At 43.9% G+C, this 18,964-nt stretch overlaps 2 protein-coding genes across 2 annotated transcripts; one reads left to right on the top strand and one right to left on the bottom strand.

Annotated features, from left to right (window-relative positions):
• Window positions 1-951: 951 nt before the first annotated feature.
• Window positions 952-7,589, bottom strand: map3k8 (mitogen-activated protein kinase kinase kinase 8). Its single transcript, XM_083665590.1, has 8 exons — window positions 7,502-7,589; window positions 6,544-6,909; window positions 6,218-6,388; window positions 5,330-5,591; window positions 4,257-4,363; window positions 3,078-3,230; window positions 2,099-2,345; window positions 952-1,925 (listed from the first exon to the last, which is right to left on the bottom strand). Exons 2-8 carry the CDS (start codon window positions 6,886-6,888, stop codon window positions 1,786-1,788), a joined length of 1,425 nt encoding a protein of 474 aa, XP_083521716.1. The 5' UTR covers window positions 6,889-6,909; window positions 7,502-7,589; the 3' UTR covers window positions 952-1,785.
• Window positions 7,590-8,120: 531 nt separating this feature from the next.
• On the top strand, window positions 8,121-16,064 carry mtpap (mitochondrial poly(A) polymerase; the record flags this gene model as incomplete). The annotated part of the gene is made up of 9 exons (XM_083673286.1): window positions 8,121-8,274; window positions 9,751-9,917; window positions 10,198-10,431; window positions 10,679-10,903; window positions 11,631-11,842; window positions 12,726-12,952; window positions 13,622-13,714; window positions 13,809-13,882; window positions 15,423-16,064. 9 exons carry the CDS (start codon window positions 8,121-8,123, stop codon window positions 15,771-15,773), a joined length of 1,737 nt encoding a protein of 578 aa, XP_083529412.1. The 3' UTR covers window positions 15,774-16,064.
• Between the last annotated feature and the right edge of the window lie 2,900 nt (window positions 16,065-18,964).

An 18,964-nucleotide genomic window follows, 5' to 3' on the forward strand; every position in this document is an offset into this window, starting at 1 on the left:
GCCCACAACTGGCAATCAATGACACAGCGTGGGCTACAGTGGATTCCCCTGTTAACCATAAGATAATTAAAAGCTAATTGAAGTTGACCTTAGCGTCATAATTCTAAGTAATCAACAATATTTGGAAATCATGCCTCAAGGGTATAGCGTGAACTACTGTCATCAGAAAATGCACTTCCCTTTCTCTCTCGCTCACATCTGTAGGTGAGGCTTCTTAGTGGCATAGGGGGGTTTGCCTAACACTTATTAAAACTAATGTAATGCTATCTGTAGTGTGCTTTAGGCAAAGTTGTTTTGGACATTCACACAGCCATATTTGGGCATGGCCGCGGTGTGAGTCGTCATCGCGGTCAGGGAATCCCTGCCACCCGCCCCCATCCCCGCCTACGCGGTCGCCATGACGCCAGCGAGGCGCAACCACTGATACAGGGAGAGATTAGATTCCATCTAAGAACTGTTCATATGCAGGATTTATGGAAACTAAGGCACAGAGACAGATGAAAGTTTGGTTAGGATGCGCTCCTTCATGAGTTTGAAAAAGGAACATCTAAACCATACTGAATTGACATGAGAGCTTGATGTTCATATCCTGAAGAGCAGAAACTTATCTGTATGAGCTACAGCCCAAGCTACATGCTTTTTTGTATGTTAGGAGATAATTTGTCACCACAATATCATGATGGAGCAGGGGGAGCAGTGACGAGCAGAGAAAGACAGGAACAAAATACAACTCCCCCTTCACTCCACCCCAGCTGATACATGCTATCAAGCTGTTCGTCAGTTATCTTGATAATTATATGGAAGAACAAATATGGCCTACTTATCTATTTTTTAAGATGGAAAACATGACTGACGAACTATATTTTTGAAACCTTACTTTACTGGAGAGAATACATAGACATAGTAACTACTATATACTGTAAACATGATAATTAAAATGAAAGGTGGTTTTATTTTTATTTTATTGAAGTTAATACTATGACTGTATTTTAATGCACACCCATGAAACAAAACAAAAAAAGATGAGAAGAACACCCATTGATATACATTTACATATATATTAACAAAACTATATTTTTATTATTGTGTACCAGTAATCTCATTGGATGACACCAAAAGAAAATCACAAACCCAACAGGTACAATATCACTGATTATACTGTAACTTGCATAGCAATTACTCAAAAATATATATTCCACAGGAATAAACAGTACACTATGCGTTTCACAGATATCAAACAATTACACTTACACTGTTCGTACACAACACACATATCCTGTCAGTAATCACGGTTTTCATATGGACATGGTCAAGCACAAGACTTAAAAGACTGTCTTGAAAGCACATTTCTTTAAAGCACATTTCTTTGAGAAACAAACTTGAATATCATGTTAATATACAGCATGATGTACATACAAAACATCCCAAAAGATGTCACTTACAGTATTATATTGCTAGCTAGTGAAACACAGTTACTGAGTGACACATCTCTAACAACCAACAAGCATGTAGCGTTGCTGAGAGATGACAAAGCTAGCTACAGAACCAGAACAGAACTCTTCAGAATGGGTCCATTTCATTGCACCTGTCCAGTGCCGTTAAATCGATCAACCAACGTGCCCTTGCTACACAGTACATCCTACTGGTGGGTTTACCAAACTTTGTCAGTCACACACTTCCTCATGGTGTCTGATTAACCACATAACGTCCCTGACGTAAAAAAAAGTTCACATCCACTTCAGAGGCCATGCAAAGGGAGTCACAGCTCAGAGTCACAGCTCAGAGTCACAGCTCAGAGTCACAGCCATACTCTGTGGTAGCGGGTCCTCTCACTATGTTGTAGTAGCCAGCCATGGCGCCCAGGTCGATGTACAGGGATCCCTTCCTCCTCATGTGAGCAGAGTCCTCAGAGTACAAAGAAGATTCTGCAAAAAAAAAAAGAAGAAAAGGTTAATATCAATACATATGTTGGCATACTGGCATATTTGTACATTGTAACATTGAGGGTGTGCATGGTATCATATTGATATATACAGTATGTGTTTCTGGGTGCGTGTCCATTCCCTCAATTTAGGCCCTATGTTTACGCCACTCCTACCCTGTGTGGTGTCTTGCTGCTGGCTGTGCTGGCGCAGCAGAGGATAAGAGGCCTCTCCCAGGGCTGAGTCTAGGCTCCAGCAGCGAGGCTGGTCCTCTCTGGGGGGGTTGATGGCCTCATCTCTCAGGAGCTCCGCTGCAGAGCTCCGCTGCACCGGGTTCCTCTCCAGGGCCCGCTTCAGGAATGACCGCATGGCCACGCTACAGTCCTCAGCTATGTCCTCCAGAGGAGGAGCCTGCTTGTGGATCTGGGGAGAGAGAACCACAACACAACCATGGTTAGAGAGAACCACAACAGAACCATCTCACTGGTCTCTCTATTGAGTGAAGTCTTAAAAATAAGTTCAATAGGTACAGTTGGGTGTTGAGAGAGGCCAACTATAAGCACGATTGAGAGTACAAGGCACGTAGGCACTTCCCTTTGACAGCACTTTCATAGGGAAGTTGGTCCATAAATGTGACATAAATAAGGCTTCAAAAAGAGAAACTTCAAATCAAGAACATGGTCATGGAAAAACATTTACAAAGTGAAACGGAACTACCAAGATGGACCCTGAGGGACTATGGAAATGTGCCAGAGTAAGAGTCACGTTAAGAGATCTGCACGTGATGTCGGTAAGCACTTGCTGTATAATGTAGGCCATGTAAAACTGAAGTGGGTCATGGAAAAAAGTTTGACTTTTAGGAGTGCATCAAAATTAGTATGAACTCAATTCTATCTGATGTACTTTATCATAGTGTAATCATACAATGTTTGTTTCATCTTTAATAGAGAGAGGCTACAGTATGTTCCGCTCTTTCAAGGAATGAGTGACTACTAAATGGGTTTTCTCCTCTTTCAGCATCCACTTTACAAACAAACTTAGTGAACACCTGTGTCAATATTTCACTCATCACTGAAATACTCAGCATTGTACCCAGAATTCACAGGTCTATGTTTACATGGTGTATGTTTTGGTGTATTGTCAGTAGATGCTTACTATGTAGAGGTAGGATGGGTAGGCTGTCCGTGGGTAGCGTATGACCCATGGTGGACTGCCAGTCTGCATGTGGATGATGGTGGTGCCCAGGCTATAGATGTCTGTCTTGGTGTTGTGCCCTCGACAGAGAACCACCTCTGGACTCATATACATCTGAGGGAGAAAACCAAGAAAACACTTAGCAAAAATGCAATGACAAACATGGATGGAAAACAAGTGTTAATGCGTTTGGAAAGTGCTTGCTCTTTATCTGTATTAAAAAAAAAAAAAAACTGCATTTACTAATAAGGCCAACCATCATAATATGAAAGCAAAAGGAAAACAATTAAATGAATAAATTGTGTGCAGAAAATACCACATTCCAAACAGTTGATTGGCAAATAAAGACATTGTTTGTTTTGGTTCCATACATTAGCCATACACACAGCTGGGCTACGAGGCAGTTCTATGCACATGTACTGTGGTCTGTGCTGTAGAGTGTGAAGCAGTAAACAAGCCAGAGACCATGTCTCGGTTGGAATTTCCAGCCCTCCCCCGTTAATTTCTGCCTCAGCAGGCCTGTTCTGCTTGCCGTCTGTTTACTAGCTCTCCCTATTATTACTGCTGGCCTGGGTGTCTGCCCTGGGACTTTCCCGCCTTGCCACTAGAGGCCCACTCACATACAGAGGGGCCAAAGAGAGAGGGGCAGTATGGAGGAGAGGGAGGAAGAGGTCGTGAGAAAGATCTTGCCTGCCTCATCCTAAATGTGTAGTTTCCCATGTGTGGATAGGGATTCATTATACAAGCTGGAAATACCACTTTTATCCAGACTCACATTAGCTGAGAGGATGTCATGCAAAATAACAATCAAATCAATTATTGCTATAGACATTTTAGATCATTATGTTGCCTATGAACAAATGCCTCCTGAATATACAGTAGTGTCTCTCAATGTTTGCACTGTGATGTTCCAGCATACTGTTTTAACTGATGAGACAAGCATTGACATGTCTTCAAAATCATTTTGAAAAGCACCCCGAGGCCCCTTGTGACCTCAATCTTGAACTAGAAACAGCTGCTTTTCTAATAAATACACCTACTGTATTTAAGCTCATACACTGAATAGTGACTAAAGTACAATAGACACTCCCCATGCATTGCATTATCATTTCTGGTATCACAGAAAGCAGTGCCACTCACCTCTGTGCCTCGCAGGTCCCTGGGAGTGTACACCTCCTCTGTCATCTGCACCGTGAGCCCAAAGTCCACCAGCACCGCCTTGTCTGACATCAGGACTATGTTGCTGGCTAGAGAGTGGGAGGAAGGAGGAAGGTGAAATTCACAATCTGAATAAAACTGTTCAGCTATACAGTATCATTGCTAAGGCATTTGTGATGTAAGATACAGATACTTTTACAAGGTGCAGTTTCTCAGAGGTTAATATTTCTATCCTCCTCAACCGTTGATGTGGAGGTTGTGTGGATTTATATTGGAGGTGTATTGTATGCATATTTGAAATATGTGGTATCAACATTTGGACCGATGTAAAATTTGTTAGAGTTCACAACCACACGGTATATCAAACATGCCCTTGCACTGCTTCTTATTATGCATTAGGGAAAGGGAACTAAAGCTTCATGAGCAATTACTGAGAAAGTCAAACAAACAGTGTGTCATGGTTTTGGCAATGAATTTGACAGATAATTAAAAGGCAGGCCTTTCCCAAACCTCTCGCCCTTTTGGTCCTTTACCTCATTGAGGTAAAACTACATATTTTGACTGGAGGCAGGAAGAGCACAGGACCACAGAAGCACGTCAACAGGCCAGGCCACAAAGCTGTCCATTGTCATAACTCACTCGCTCCTAAGCACCCTACAGTTAACCCCACTGCAAGGGAGGGACTGACTGGAATTTCCAGACACCAAAGTGCCTGTAGCCCAACCCTGACTGGCTGACAGACAGCTCCAGAGACTCCTTTGATTCCGGTGATGTGGTTGAAATGGCTCACTAAGACCAACAACCCCAGCCTTACTCTCTCAACCTATCTTCCTGTGTTCCAGAAATCTCAGTGGGCTGGCAGTTACCAGACACTAAGCTCTTCCTGTGTGACCTGACCACCGTCAGCAAAGCCACAGCTTCCTCCTACGTTAGGCAGACACACCTGAGAGGAGCAGCCCTTATCTAAACCAAACTGTTGTGTCATTTACAATAAGGTGTTGACATACAGTGAATAAAGACAGTCAGAGGCTCCTTAGGGGGTGCTTCTTGCTTACGTTTGATGTCGTGGTGGATGACATTGTGAGAGTGGAGGTATTCCAGGCCCCTGAGGACTTGCTTGGTCACCCAGATGATTTCAAACTCCCTCAGGGGCCCACAGCTCTCCAGCTTCTCTAGAACCGAGCCACCCTCGCCCGCCTCCATGAACAGATGGATGGTCTGGTCCCAGAGCATGGCACCGTAGAGCTCAGCGATGTTCTCATGACGGAACCGGGCTTGGATCTCCACATCGGCAGGTTTGAAATGTTCCATTGGAATCTACAGTTGCAATACATTGTATACAAACCAGTTATTCCATTGGGAGCATTATTTATGACTTAAAAGTGACTCAGGTGTCTATAGGGTTTGTATTGTGAGCAGTGTCTATGTAAACATACCACTGGCTATCCAGGAAACAACTCACATCCTGCCTGTAACTACTCTCATTTGTGGCCAAAACTACTACCTGCACTGCCCTCCCCCAGGTGAAATACCAGTGTCAGGTTCAAAATGATAACATGGGTTTCAAATGAAAAGAGAAATGTAAACTTACATAACAAAAAAGCAGGCCTAGCTGCTGTTGGCCTATCACGTATGAGTCCCTGAGGCTCTTGTCCTCTTCATTTGAATACAAAACTACTGCTATGGGGGGTTTCTGTTGAATTTCCTGTGTGACTGAGGCTGGACAATACTTTCAGTTTCTATCTGCAGTACTGGCTTTTGAAATGTGTTGCAGAGAAAACTTGGGGTCTTGATATAGAAATGTCATTGCAAGAAACAAGGTTACTGTTTGACTTCCAAATAAAGATGACTGGCAGAAAATCTTGGCACAAAGTCCAGCCTCCAGCAGCAGTTTCGAGAAATCCACTCTACAAACATAACAGACATTCCAGGACTGCACTCACCAGTTTGCATGCCATTCTCTTCCTGGTTTTGGTGTCCTGGGCCAGGTGTACTTTGCCAAAAGAGCCCTTGGGAACGTGGCCAGAGCCCGGATTCTTGTAGGTCAACTTCCATGGAAACAGGAATACATCCAAATCGATTCGATAACGTCCGTTCTTGAGAACCATATCTTTCTGCATTGAACCAGTAAAAAACAATGAGCACTGATGACGTACTAAAAGCTTCTAAAATATTTGTAGGTATGTCTGAAAATTCTTACATATAAATGTAAAAAATATTATGAGCATGTCAACACCCCTGTTAGACTACTCGTTCCTGAAACACTCACCTTGTTTAGCAACACACCCATCTCCTCAGGCATCTGCTGGAGTGATGTCGGCTGCATGTCAGAGATCAAGTTGACGAATGTGAGCAGATCAGACACAGTCCCGTACCTGACTCTACCATTCTCCTGGGTCCCTGACACTACAATGTCTCCGGAGTCCACTGTCTCCTCATTCTCATCCATGGCCTCCTGAGAGAGACCCTCCTCAAATGACACCGCTGCCTCCTCCTCTTCTTCTTCTTCTTCTTCTTCAGTGTGATAGAGATTCTCCACCGCGTCTATGATGTCCTCTATGTTCATGTGTGTCAGCAAGAGTTCTATTCCAGCACTGTCATATTTGTAATCCATCGTGATTCTCTTCACCTGGTTCTAGAATGGAACAGACAATCCAATTTAGTACTAATTCCATGTTAGCTCCAAGTCTGACACAAAATCACCTACCAGTAGGGCAGTCTGATACTACCCTGTGACATGCTGTACTGGCACAACGTGTGGGAGAAATAGAGGAGGGGCATTTACAGTTTTCCTTGCAAATGAAGGGAATTTCACAACAAGTTGGGAAGCCCCAGGGACATTGCCCCCACATTTCATAGGACACAAAAGACATTGAATTTGACTTAATAATCAGACATAGCCATATTGGGATGAACACTTGAAATTGCCCAACCCTAACTCTAATCTTAAGCCTAAACCTCTGAATCACATGAAAAATGGGAAGTCAGTCTCAGTTTCTGTGGGTTACTGTAAAGGCTCACTCACTCCATTGTACAAACTACTGCCGTGTGTGGCACTAAATGCAGAGCAACAATTTACAGACACAGGCTAAAATATAATCCCTAAAAAATAGTTTATAGACCTATCTACCCCATTATATATGAATATATGATGTACATTAAATACAATTGACACGTTTTGACGTTAATATCATTAATAAGCGACAATATAATAGTAGACTACTTACTTTGGTCTTGCGTTGCAACAAAAAGTACGGTCACAGGTGATCCGCTTGCGCACTCTCCATACTTGCGTCCGAATGCTGTCAACTCTCGTGCTCACTGTGCGGAATGTCACTTATCACGAGGAAGTAGGCTACTACAGAGGAAGTCGACCGCAGTGTGTAGGTGGAGAACAGGCATTTGGTTGCGTGTCCGAGTTTCGTTTTTCTTTTCATTTTCTTTAATTTCCCCCCGACAAAAGGCACATGTAATATTTGATTTCTATAAGCAGAATGAAAGACTTGCAGTTATCAACTTTCGATGAATAGTTGGGTATTTTCTTTTAACAACCCGTCTGACTGCCTCAAACAAGTATTTCGCAATATCTCTCCACCAGTCTGATGATGTCACCTATCAGTGCTATTGAAGTTCATACATAATTGAGAATAGAGACAAAACAAGATTCATACAACACGTATATCACAACAGTACTAATAGTGTATTACAGTAGCCTTGGCGCTTGAACATTATCGGTGATCTCTTCACCACTTGAAATACCAAAACGCATTAGTAATATTTGACAGCTCTCGGATTCCATAGAACTGACAGGTCACGCATGCGCTCCTCATTCTACTCAGGGCAGTAATGGCGTCTTCCATTGGGGTGTGCAGGTTACGAATGAGAGGACGGGGTAGCCTCTTGAAGTGCCTTAAAAACTTGGATTTATGTTTTTCGCGAAAGGTCGGAATAAGTGCGATTGCCACGAAATCCGAAGCACTCATTAAGAAAGACGTAATCGGTAAGTTGGTCATGCAACCATCAGAGTCAATCCGACAAATCTCTCATTGCAGCTATGAAGCCATTCAATGAATTTTGACAGCGCGTGAGCCAAAATAAGCAGCTGCACTGCTGTCTGGCTGTCGGAAGTAGAGTAGAAACTTTGTGTTTAATGTCTGTGGCACATGTCTACTTAGTCGTGTAGACCCTCCTCACCTCAGAGGAGAAAGCTTGCTTACAACTTAGGAGGTACCGTACACGTGAATAAACTCGTGCAGCCACAGCAATACATAACCACCACTAGGCCTGAATCAACTAACTTCATATTTTAATGGTGTAAAGTGGGCTACCCAATGTAACTTACCTCAGTATACAATCAACTGCTAGCCATTTTTCATTATACCAGAAGAAAATAGTCTACACTTTTGGCAGCAAAAAAATGACTAAATAAAGTACTGTAGACCTATGTCATGACACACAATCTGCTCCTAGTTTGCCTCAATAGATGAATGAAAACGTTATGTATTATCTGCAACCGGTGTGGGGAGGATCCTAAGAATCTGTCACACCATATGTATCAGTGTGCTCTTTAATGATGAATATGAATCATTTGATGTCCTTTTTGTAGACGTATGTCATCATTCTCAATGGAAGTCAGTTAATGCGATGCTTTGTGAGGATGTTGGTGTAGTGGTCTGTAAGGACTACTGTATGATTTCCCACTGTTTTTTTGACTGTCCCTTTGGAAGAACCCTTTTGGAGCCCAAAATTGTTCTACATGGAACCCAAATGGGTTCCTTAAAGGGCTCTCCCACAGGGACAGAGAAAGAACCCTTTTAGGTTCTGTACAACCTGTACAATAAGTATGTAGCCAATTTAATTAATTCCATTCCTGACTTGACTTGGTCATTCTGTAACCGATTTGGTAATAGAATGACCAGTTTTAATAACTTATTAATTAATTAAACTAAATCGATATCAGTAACAACACTACACAAGTATTTAGTAGGTCTACCTTTACTTGCTCCTCAAGAGGCAGAGAAATTTGAAAATATCTTAACACTTATGTGGGTTTTAGGTAACAGAATGACCCAGTGACCTGTTTATGATTTTTAAACTTACAGAAGCCAAACCATTTCCTAAAAACCATATAAGTGTTGATATTAGTTGACCAGGGTCTATACTTGAACATTATTACGGTTTGATTTCTTTCTAAACACCTTTAAAGACTTTTTCTGGTCAGTGTTTTCTTAGACGCTTTTCCATATGTTTGACCAGGAGGCAAAGCCTTTGCTTATCCCCATTCGTATGATGGAAGATGGTTGAAAATTGATTTCTCTCTTCATTTCACATTTTGGTCCTCGTGGCTCCTTTTACATGGAACTGCCCTGCTGCAGCAATAGTGGAATGTTTCCTATTCTGTCTCTGTCAAGTGATCTGTGTTACTGTCTCCTTGTTGAAGTCTTGTTGGATGATGCTGTCTGTTCTCTGCTTTAAGAATCAAAGGAAGGAAACAAATCATTTTATATTATTCAAGAGGAGAGGCAAGAACAAGCAGAGAGATCGATCCTCATCAGCTGCCAGCCCAAAACCAATGAGAAAAAGTTCCTCAAGTATTTATCGAGACATGGAGATGTCAACAAATGTTTCTTCTATGAGAGCTATGTAAGTATTACACTTGACTTTATCTTGAGCTGTATGTGAAAAGCAATATCAAAAAGCTATGGATACAGCTACAACAAATGCAACTACTGTATGAATGTTCTCCTGTAGAGTTTCAAATGTTTGATCCTTACTTGGCTAACTGTGGGATATAATATTGTACATGCAACCAATAATTTTATTTAGGAGTGATATAATTAGAAGCCTCTTGTATTTTTCTACAAAGCTGTCAAAGCATTGATGTTGACTTATTGTTGTGTTGTGTTCATGTTTTGTCTTGTAGGGTTCATATGCTGTTGTGGAGTTTGCCAACAAGGAAGGTGTTGCATCACTACATGAAGGAACCGCCATCCCCAGCATCAACCACGAAGCCACAGTGCCTTTCAAATCCAGGCTGCTCTCACTCAGGAGCAATGGCCCAGCTGACCTGTCTGATAGCCAGTCACCTCCTCAGTTCCAACCACAGAGCACCGTCCCCATCAATGACCTTATACAGAGACTGTCCAGAGAAAACAGTGTAAGTCTACATGGACATCTTTCTACATTAGATACTGATGTCTGAGATTTATTGAATGAAGAATGATGACTATGTGCATCTATAGACAGCAAGTCAGTGGTGTATGAGATTTTGGACTAATTTAGTTGACGGAGATAATGCTATCATGACAGTTGTATGTCAGGTTTTTTTTTTAGAAATTCTTTGCTTCAGCCCTTGAGTTTTCACACCTCAATAACAATGTGTGTGTCTTTTTTTCTGATCTCAGATAGACCAACAAATACAGTCCCTTACAGAGATGTATCAACTGACAGAGGAAAACATCTGCTTGCGCTTCCTGGTCTGCTCTTTGCTGAAAGACATAGCTGCTGCATATTTCCCAGAATGCACCATTCGTCCATTTGGCTCCTCTGTGAATGGCTTTGGGAAGCTGGGCTGTGACCTGGACATGTTCCTGGACCTGGACAGCATCACTGGGAGGAATAAGAAGAAGGTATGGACATCTTTGAACTGCATATGCATCATTGAACTGCATGTTCGGCATATCAGATGTTTTATGTGGTGTACCTTTTCCAAGAATAGAAGGCTATTGAGTTTTTACTACATTGGTGGCAGTGCACAACACCATCCTTTCTAACTGCTTTGGTTTTCCCTTTACAAGAGCTCATGTGAGACAGAGGGAGATCATGCTAACAGTTCAATCGGAACCCACTCATCTGTCACTCTGTCGGGCTGTAGATGGACATTTGCTCAGAGAGAGTGGGAACTTCCTGTTCTAGCTAATTTGTTTACTTTGATGTACTACAGGGACATCCCCCATGCAAGGGGCCCCTATGAGTTTTCATTAGGTAAACACACTGATAAGAAGGAGGAGGCAAGATGAGATAAAATCACCACTTCCTCTCAGAAGGGCATGGTTGGACAGGATGAACGTGAGACAATGACGCAACATACTTTACCAGACAGTTTGCTGAGCTTATTAAAGATTCAAGACTGTATTGCCATACCAATCAGAGATTGGTGAATTTTGAGTTTTGAGTTTATATAAAGTATTATGGACTAAGAGAGGTGTTTCGTACACTTTCCTCTGTGTTTGTGAGCACATGTAATTACATGTGTCTATTCTATGTAGTTATATTTGTTTATTTTATGCCCATCCATATTCTAGCACCTCTTGACCTGCCGCCTCCATCCACTCACTGCAACCCTCTCTGTACCAGCTAAAAACAGGGATGTCCATGGAGTACCAGATGAAGCGGGCGAGCTCGGAGCGGGCGGTGACACAGAGTGTCCTGTCTGTAATTGGAGAGTGTCTGGACCAGTTTGGGCCCGGTTGTGTCGGGGTGCAGAAGATCCTCAATGCCCGCTGCCCACTGGTACGCTTCGCCCACCAACCCTCTGGTTTCCAATGTGACCTCACGGCCAACAACAGGTAATACACACACACACACACACACACACACACACACACACACACACACACACAGGCTATAGAACTGGCCAGTTGTACTTTATGATAGTGAATTTAAGTTGAGTTTTCCCCAGAACTAAGAGTCATCCCTTGAATGTCAAATGCTATTTGTCATAACCTCTTGCTTCATAGAAACTCTAAAATGGCAGTTTTGTTTTGCTCCTCAAAACGTGTCCATGTTGGCATTGCACAAACTTAACAGAAACCTGAGTTGTGCAGAAACTGCTATGCTAGTTACAAGCTGACTGCCCTGAAACTTGTCAGGCAGAGGAGAGGAGAGGAGAGGAGAGGAGAGGAGAGGAGAGGAGAGGAGAGGAGAGGAGAGGAGAGGCGAGGCGAGGCGAGGCGAGGCGAGGCGAGGCGAGGCGAGGCCACTCGTTTTTGTTTCACTTCTCAGTTTCTGGGCCTGAGGCATACTGTGGTCTCTAATGTTAGCCTGAGAGTGTGGCATTCTTATACCTACATTCAGAAACCCACGCTCAGTTTCTGGGCAGGACTGAGGGGGGAGTTATAAAGATTCATGATGACTTTGAAGCATATTGTTTTGTACTGTTAGTCAATGTCAATAAAGAAGTATATGAATGTTTGGATGGTACTGAACGATATTGACAATGGCCAGCTAAAGGCTGCCCCCTGGTGGAGATTGTTCCTCTGTGAGTTTTTATGTTTTCCTCTTCAAACATTCTTATGTCCGATTGAAATATTTTAGAATATGATTCTTATATTAACTCTTTGGAATGGTAAAGGAATCTTTACACAAATCACAAAATCTACGCCCTCTTGAGTTGCAAGCTTGTATATTATATGTATGTATTTTTCACCTTCATCCTTTGTTTGTCCATAGAGTGGCAATTAAGAGCTCTGAGCTGCTGTACCTGTATGGACGACTTGACCAGCGGGTGCGCTACCTGGTGTTCAGTGTGCGTTGCTGGGCCAGGGTTCACAGCATCACCAGCAGTATCCCTGGAGCCTGGATCTCCAACTTCTCCCTCACTGTCATGGTTCTCTTCTTCCTGCAGAGGAGGAGCACTCCTATACTGCCCACCCTGGACCACCTCAAAGAGCTAGCAGGTAGTACTGGAGCACAGAACTGATACTTCTATACCAGAACCATCAGGAGTTACTGATCTAGGGTGTCAAATGATTGGAAGTATTGACCCATTTGAGCTCTTTTTTTCCCCAAAAAAATGTGTGACTTAGTTCCTGGCTGTGGGAGCGAGCTGGGAACCTGAATTCTTTTTTATAACAGACCACTCTCACTCTCCCTCTCTGTCTACTACTACTGCTGCTGTTGCACCACACTCCCCTCTGTCACCTTGACTCAGAGATAATTGCCTTCCAAAAGCAATCTATCCCTCCTGCAATCCCCCCTTAGCCGAGACACTATCACACATAGTGCTTACAGCACAATAAAGGCCCTATAACTCTGGCAGAGGCTATGACCCTCCTCCCCTTCCCCCACTACCGGTCATCCATTTAAACAGCCCCAGCCACTTGTGTGACCCCAGTCTGACACGGTCAAGGAGACTGGCACCATTGCTCTGATAGAGAGCCAGGCAAAGCCTCAGAGACATGCCATGGTCTCTCTCACTCTCTCACTCTCTAATTCTAACTCCTCTCTCTCTCTCTTTTTCTCTTTTACTCTCTTCCTCTGATAACTGACACCATCTGTGTATTGTTTATGGGCATCATAACTGTGTAAAGAGTGCCATTTACCTTGTTCCCCCTCTCTCCTCCAAGGCCCCTTGCATAAGAGTGTCATTGAGGGAAACGACTGCACATTTGTCAGCGACTTCAGCAAGATCCAACTGCAGAACAACACCGAAACATTAGGTGTGTACAGTACATGCATACTGTAGATATTATTTAGAATTTTAAAAAAGGTTGTCCCTTTGCACCTATTGACTATGTTCTTTATATACTACAGAGCAACTGCTGCTGGAGTTCTTTGAGTTCTACGGCGCTTTCGCTTTCAACAAGATGTCCATAAACATCAGAAAGGTAAGTCACGTGGCCTGGGGTGGTCCAGTGGTCAAGCACCAAGGCCTACAGTGCACACATATGCCCATGGGTTCAAATATGACCCGTGCCCTGCTGACATACCCTCTCCTCCTTACTTTGCCACTACCCTATCCAATAAAAACAGACAAATATGAGAGTGGGACTACCGCACTCCAAAAAATAATTAAAAAAATCAAATACAAATAAAAATAAGTTAAACACACAGTTTTTATTTTGTTTCCTCAAACCAGGTAACTCTGTATGTCTTCAACCACAGGTCTCCCTGACTAGACTAGACTATACTATTTGAATAGACTATTTGAATAGACTATTTGCTCTGGAACACCAACTGGGGAGTGCACTGAGAGCTTTATAAATAGTCCCCTTTTTGTGGAGCACTTTTCATTTAAGCTGTAAATGGCAATACTTTCAGAACTGATTCCAGCAGTTTCACCCCTGTGCCTAATTACCATTGTTTCATGGCAATGGTTTATAATTGTGCTGAAAATGTCTCCAGATCCTATCAGAACCAGATTGCCGTCCACTAACACTCTGCTCTCACTGGCTAGCTCTCCTAGTTCCAGGGCTGAGAGCCAAGAGGAGAAGCTGGTGGTAATAAAGTGTGTGTTTGGTGGATGACGCCTCAGCACTTAGAAAGACTACAGCTGTCAGACGAGTGTGATTGATGTGTGCTCCCACCCATTTGTTATGATCCCAATTAGAACTTCATCAAGCTTAGCAAAAACACATTTCTACAATTTAGACCTATATTCATTTAGATACCATGTTTGTTTTCGTTTTAGCCTCTTTTTTCCCCCTCATTGGCCCCTGAGAGGTACAGCCTAGTAAGACCTTAACCCAGGGTCAGGAGTGACATAGTGGAGGAACGCTATAGGAAAATGGTGGCCGTGGCCTTTGCCTATAGCCTTTCACCAGGAGTGAAACGGCCATAAATCATCTTTACTGTGCACGTTTCTCTCTGGCCCTCTGAGTGACAGTTTTATGCCCCATGGTCATCCCATTGGAGTCTCCATCTCTTCATCCACTGGGCCTTTTATGACCAGGCTTAGGCAGGATTCAGGTATTGCATGCGTGGAACTGCAAGGGCTCTGGAGATATCCCTGACCTAGGGTTTTATAGTCCATGTGACAGCCCTGTGTAGTACACAGGCAGGTCTGTGCTCAAACTAAACACTGCCAAGATATCCACTCCAGTTTGAAACACAAACACCCATAGCAGTTCACATAGGACCTCAACCTGCTCTATTCAACAGTATCCAAAATGCGTATTAGAAGCAGTAATTGTGTCAGATATATGATTGATGAGGCATGGTGAATGTGCTCTTGCCCAACTCATGCTGCCCTGAGGCTCGTTCCTCAAAGCCTGCTGACAGTCCCTCCTGCTAGCCTGGGGAGAGGTGTACCAGCCTGGCCCTCTCTAAACAGGCCTAGGTGTCCCAGATACAGCAGCCTGCAGACCTGAGCGTGACCAATAAGATAGATGGACCATAACGCCAGTGTGTGATTTCTTCCCTCTCCAGGGCAAAGAGCAGAACAAACCCGAGGTGGCCCCCCTGCACATCCAGAACCCGTTTGAACCAGCACTGAACGTCAGCAAGAACGTCAACGGGACCCAGTTGGATCGCTTTGTGGTGCTGTGCCGGGAGAGCGCCTGGCTGATGCAGCAGCAGGAGGTCAACAAGCCTAGCCAGGGGACTGGCACCTCGGCTGGGCACACACCCTGGGGACTGGCCGCCCTCCTGCTGCCCTCCGTCTCCCAGGCCACCGGGATAAAAAGTCGCAAGAAGAGGAAGCCGGAGCCGGCTAGTGCGAGGATCAAGAGCCTGCTGGAGTCACTGAAGAAGAAGGATCAGCCAGGGAAGAAGAGCTAGAGACTGCTATTCAGATCAGCCTCACTAGAGGGCGCTGCTGAGACCTGGGTCTATGGGGGTACTGCCTCTATGTACTCTGGCCTGGTCATAAAGACAGAACTGTGGGCCTACAGAAATGTGTGAGCAGATGCTCATAATAAGCAAGGACTCTACTCTGCATACCCACGTTTGCAAATATATGTACATTGAAATCTTAACTTATAGTACTTGAGTACATATTTTGTGTGTTTACATTTACATGCAAAATGTATACAGATGGTTTTTTTTATTAAATCAGTGTCACAACATGGATTTGAGTGTCAAGGCTTCACTGTTAACTGAAAACACATTTGTGGTAAAGTTCATTTAAATAATTTGTGGAATTAAGTGATTTTCAATTGTGATTGTGCTCATGCTTATTTCTGGATTACATTTTTAACAGCGACTGTCCAAAATGATGATGCAATCCAGCTAACATGATACTCAGAGGCATTTTTAAATACTGAGCCATTCTGGTGGTCACGCAGTTCCTTGCAGCCAACCAATGGTCTAGCATTGCGGTAAGTCTGTAAAATGAATTGACCTCTCCCAAGCTACTGGTTGAGCTAACATGTCAAATATGTGGATAGGCAGGCACATTCCATTTAAACACAAGTTCTCTTCTTGGTGCTCGATGGAGACAGAGCTCTCACTTAGTTGTTAGAAAATGCTCCCAATACCTGATTACCAATCTACCCTCCGGCAAATGGGCCATTTCTAATGCTAAACATAAGGACAAATGGGATGTGTAGGCCTACACAGAAATTTAAGACAAGGGCATTGTCACACAGAGGGCATTGTCATTCACAATATTTTTTTGTTCAAATGCACCTAAGCACTCGCCTTGTGTGTATCCTACTTAATGGTGAGCCTGTGCATTTTCCAGTTACTGTGGGTTTATGCCTCATTTGCGGTGCAAACCGTAAAAGTACTGTAGGGGTGTGTGCCGGTGCTTAGTGTCTGTGTGTCCGTCCCAGGAGACAGCAGTTCAGGAGCAGGAGTGTGCGGCCCACAGCTGGTTTTCCACTCAGCATAGTGTGAGGTCAGGGGGTGAAGGGATAGCGTTTTAACGGTTCCTCCTCTCCGCCATAGGGGCACGGGAGGAAGTGCCCGTCACTGCCTCACACACTCGCGTCACTTTGGCTTTGAACTTCTCCTCTGTCTCACTCTGTTTGAGTTGCAGTGGGTTAAGAAAGGGCCTGTGTGTTGGATTTTGTCTTTATGGATGTTTGTCCTTACTGGAAGCTGTGGTGGTGTGTTAGTGTGGGTGGCTATGAGGTGGGTAGAAAGAGACATGGGAGGGTCAGATCAATGTGCCCAGTGAATCTGATTTGATTATGACTTGTTGTCGTGTTGGAGTTTAGTCTTAACAAGTGAGCTATGGTTTCTATTACTAAGATTTCACTCAAGGATCTTTTAACACAAAGAAATACAATCTTAGGATAGTTTGGGTAACCAAGGCTTCCTGTGCTGATGGCTAGTTCAAGGTCAAGGTCACTTTAGACCAAACCAGAGATATTATCTGGCCTAACTGAGTGTGCCCCGGTGAGGAGTATTCATTCTTGAAGAGGGGGTCTTGGACCAGGGGTGTGTTTAGCTAACCTGCTAGCAGTGACCTCCATCCTGGATGTCTCCGGGCAGCATACAGTGGGTTCTGATTTATTAGCTAGCCTGGCGATAGGTCCACGATGGATTGGCACGCTCTGCGATATTCCGGAGGTTCAGGAGGCAAAGGCGCTGTGGTCAGGGTTTATGTTGCTGGCTTTTTCTTGGCTCTGAGCTCTCCTTCAGAACCCCAAAGAATTTAAAAAGGTGGCTTGAGGGTTTGAAAAACATGGGAGGGATTTCTGGAAAAAAGAGGAAAAACAACAAGAAATAAAAATGGTCTTGGCTTGCAGTTGATTTGGAATTCCACTTTTAAACCTATGTTTTGCAAGATTTTAACAACCTCTTTAGGGGATCTTTTGCTCAGAGATGCAATTTAGCATTTTAAAAACCTGGGGTATTTATAAAATCACCTCATTTTTTGCTCAAAGAAAACACATTCCGGAGCTCTATATTTTTTGGAGGGGCCTTATCTCCCAGACCATCTTTACATGCTGTTTTACCAAGCCATCTGATCCATGCAGCTCTTACCTTTCCAGGCTCCACAGTTTACAAAGACATGCGCTACGAGGGAAAGTAATCTACAACCACTTCCCCTTGCAGTTCCATGAATTGTCCTGACAGCATTGTGCAAGGCCATTACACCAGCTTCCGTGGTTGAGGGATGACCATCGAAGCCCCCCCCCCCCCCTCCACTAAGCCCCCATTCCCCTGTCAACACAACCAGAAGAAGTTGGCCAACACTACCTCTCTCCATCTCTTATGGGATGGATAGAGAGAGCTAGAATGCTCTTGTCACACGCTCTGTCCCTGAGGTTGTTGGTGTGTGTATCTCTTCTCAGTTTCTACTGCATAGCTCTGGTAGCACGTAGGGAAGGAGAGTTATTGAAAGCTACCGGATCTGGCAAAAACAAGCTATCCCAGTCAAACTACGGAAGGCTTTTTTTTCACTCAAAGTCAGCATGAGGACCAACCTCAATAATGTAAGCAATGTGTACACTGTAATGGGATGCCTGGGACTTACTGTACCAAGAAGAGTCGCATTGTTTTAAGGCAGGGCACTTGGGCGCCTAATTGGTGCCTGGCACAACAGTTGGTAATTCAATGGGACAGTAGCACCACGGTCATTTGCACATTCTTTCCTCTGTCCACAGCAGAAGCATATGATGGATGGAGGAGAATGCCCACTATTCAGTACTGGCCAGGCCCCTATTGAAACAATATCTGGCGTTATTAATAAAAGGAGCTGGACTGTGGGCCTACGCACTCACACACACACACAGCCCATTGTACCCCCCTTCCCACCCCGGAACTGGACATGGGTCGTCATGGAAACACACCCCTCACAACATTTGTCCGCTCCACTGCCTGTCTGGTCCAGGGCTGGAGGCTGTGTGTTCATAGGTTCTCACAGGGTCAGAGCAGCTGCTCATGGAGAGGATGAGATGGGAACGTTTATACAACGTTTATTCTGTACATCCTGTTGGTTAAAGACAGCATTGTTTGGGATGAAGACCTGGGACTAATGCAGCATTCAAGTGCTCCTCGGAAATAGGAAACTTGGACAT

The sequence above is a fragment of the Argentina silus genome (assembly GCF_951799395.1).
Source record: "Argentina silus genome assembly, chromosome: 1".
Taxonomy (NCBI): Eukaryota; Metazoa; Chordata; class Actinopteri; order Argentiniformes; family Argentinidae; genus Argentina; species Argentina silus.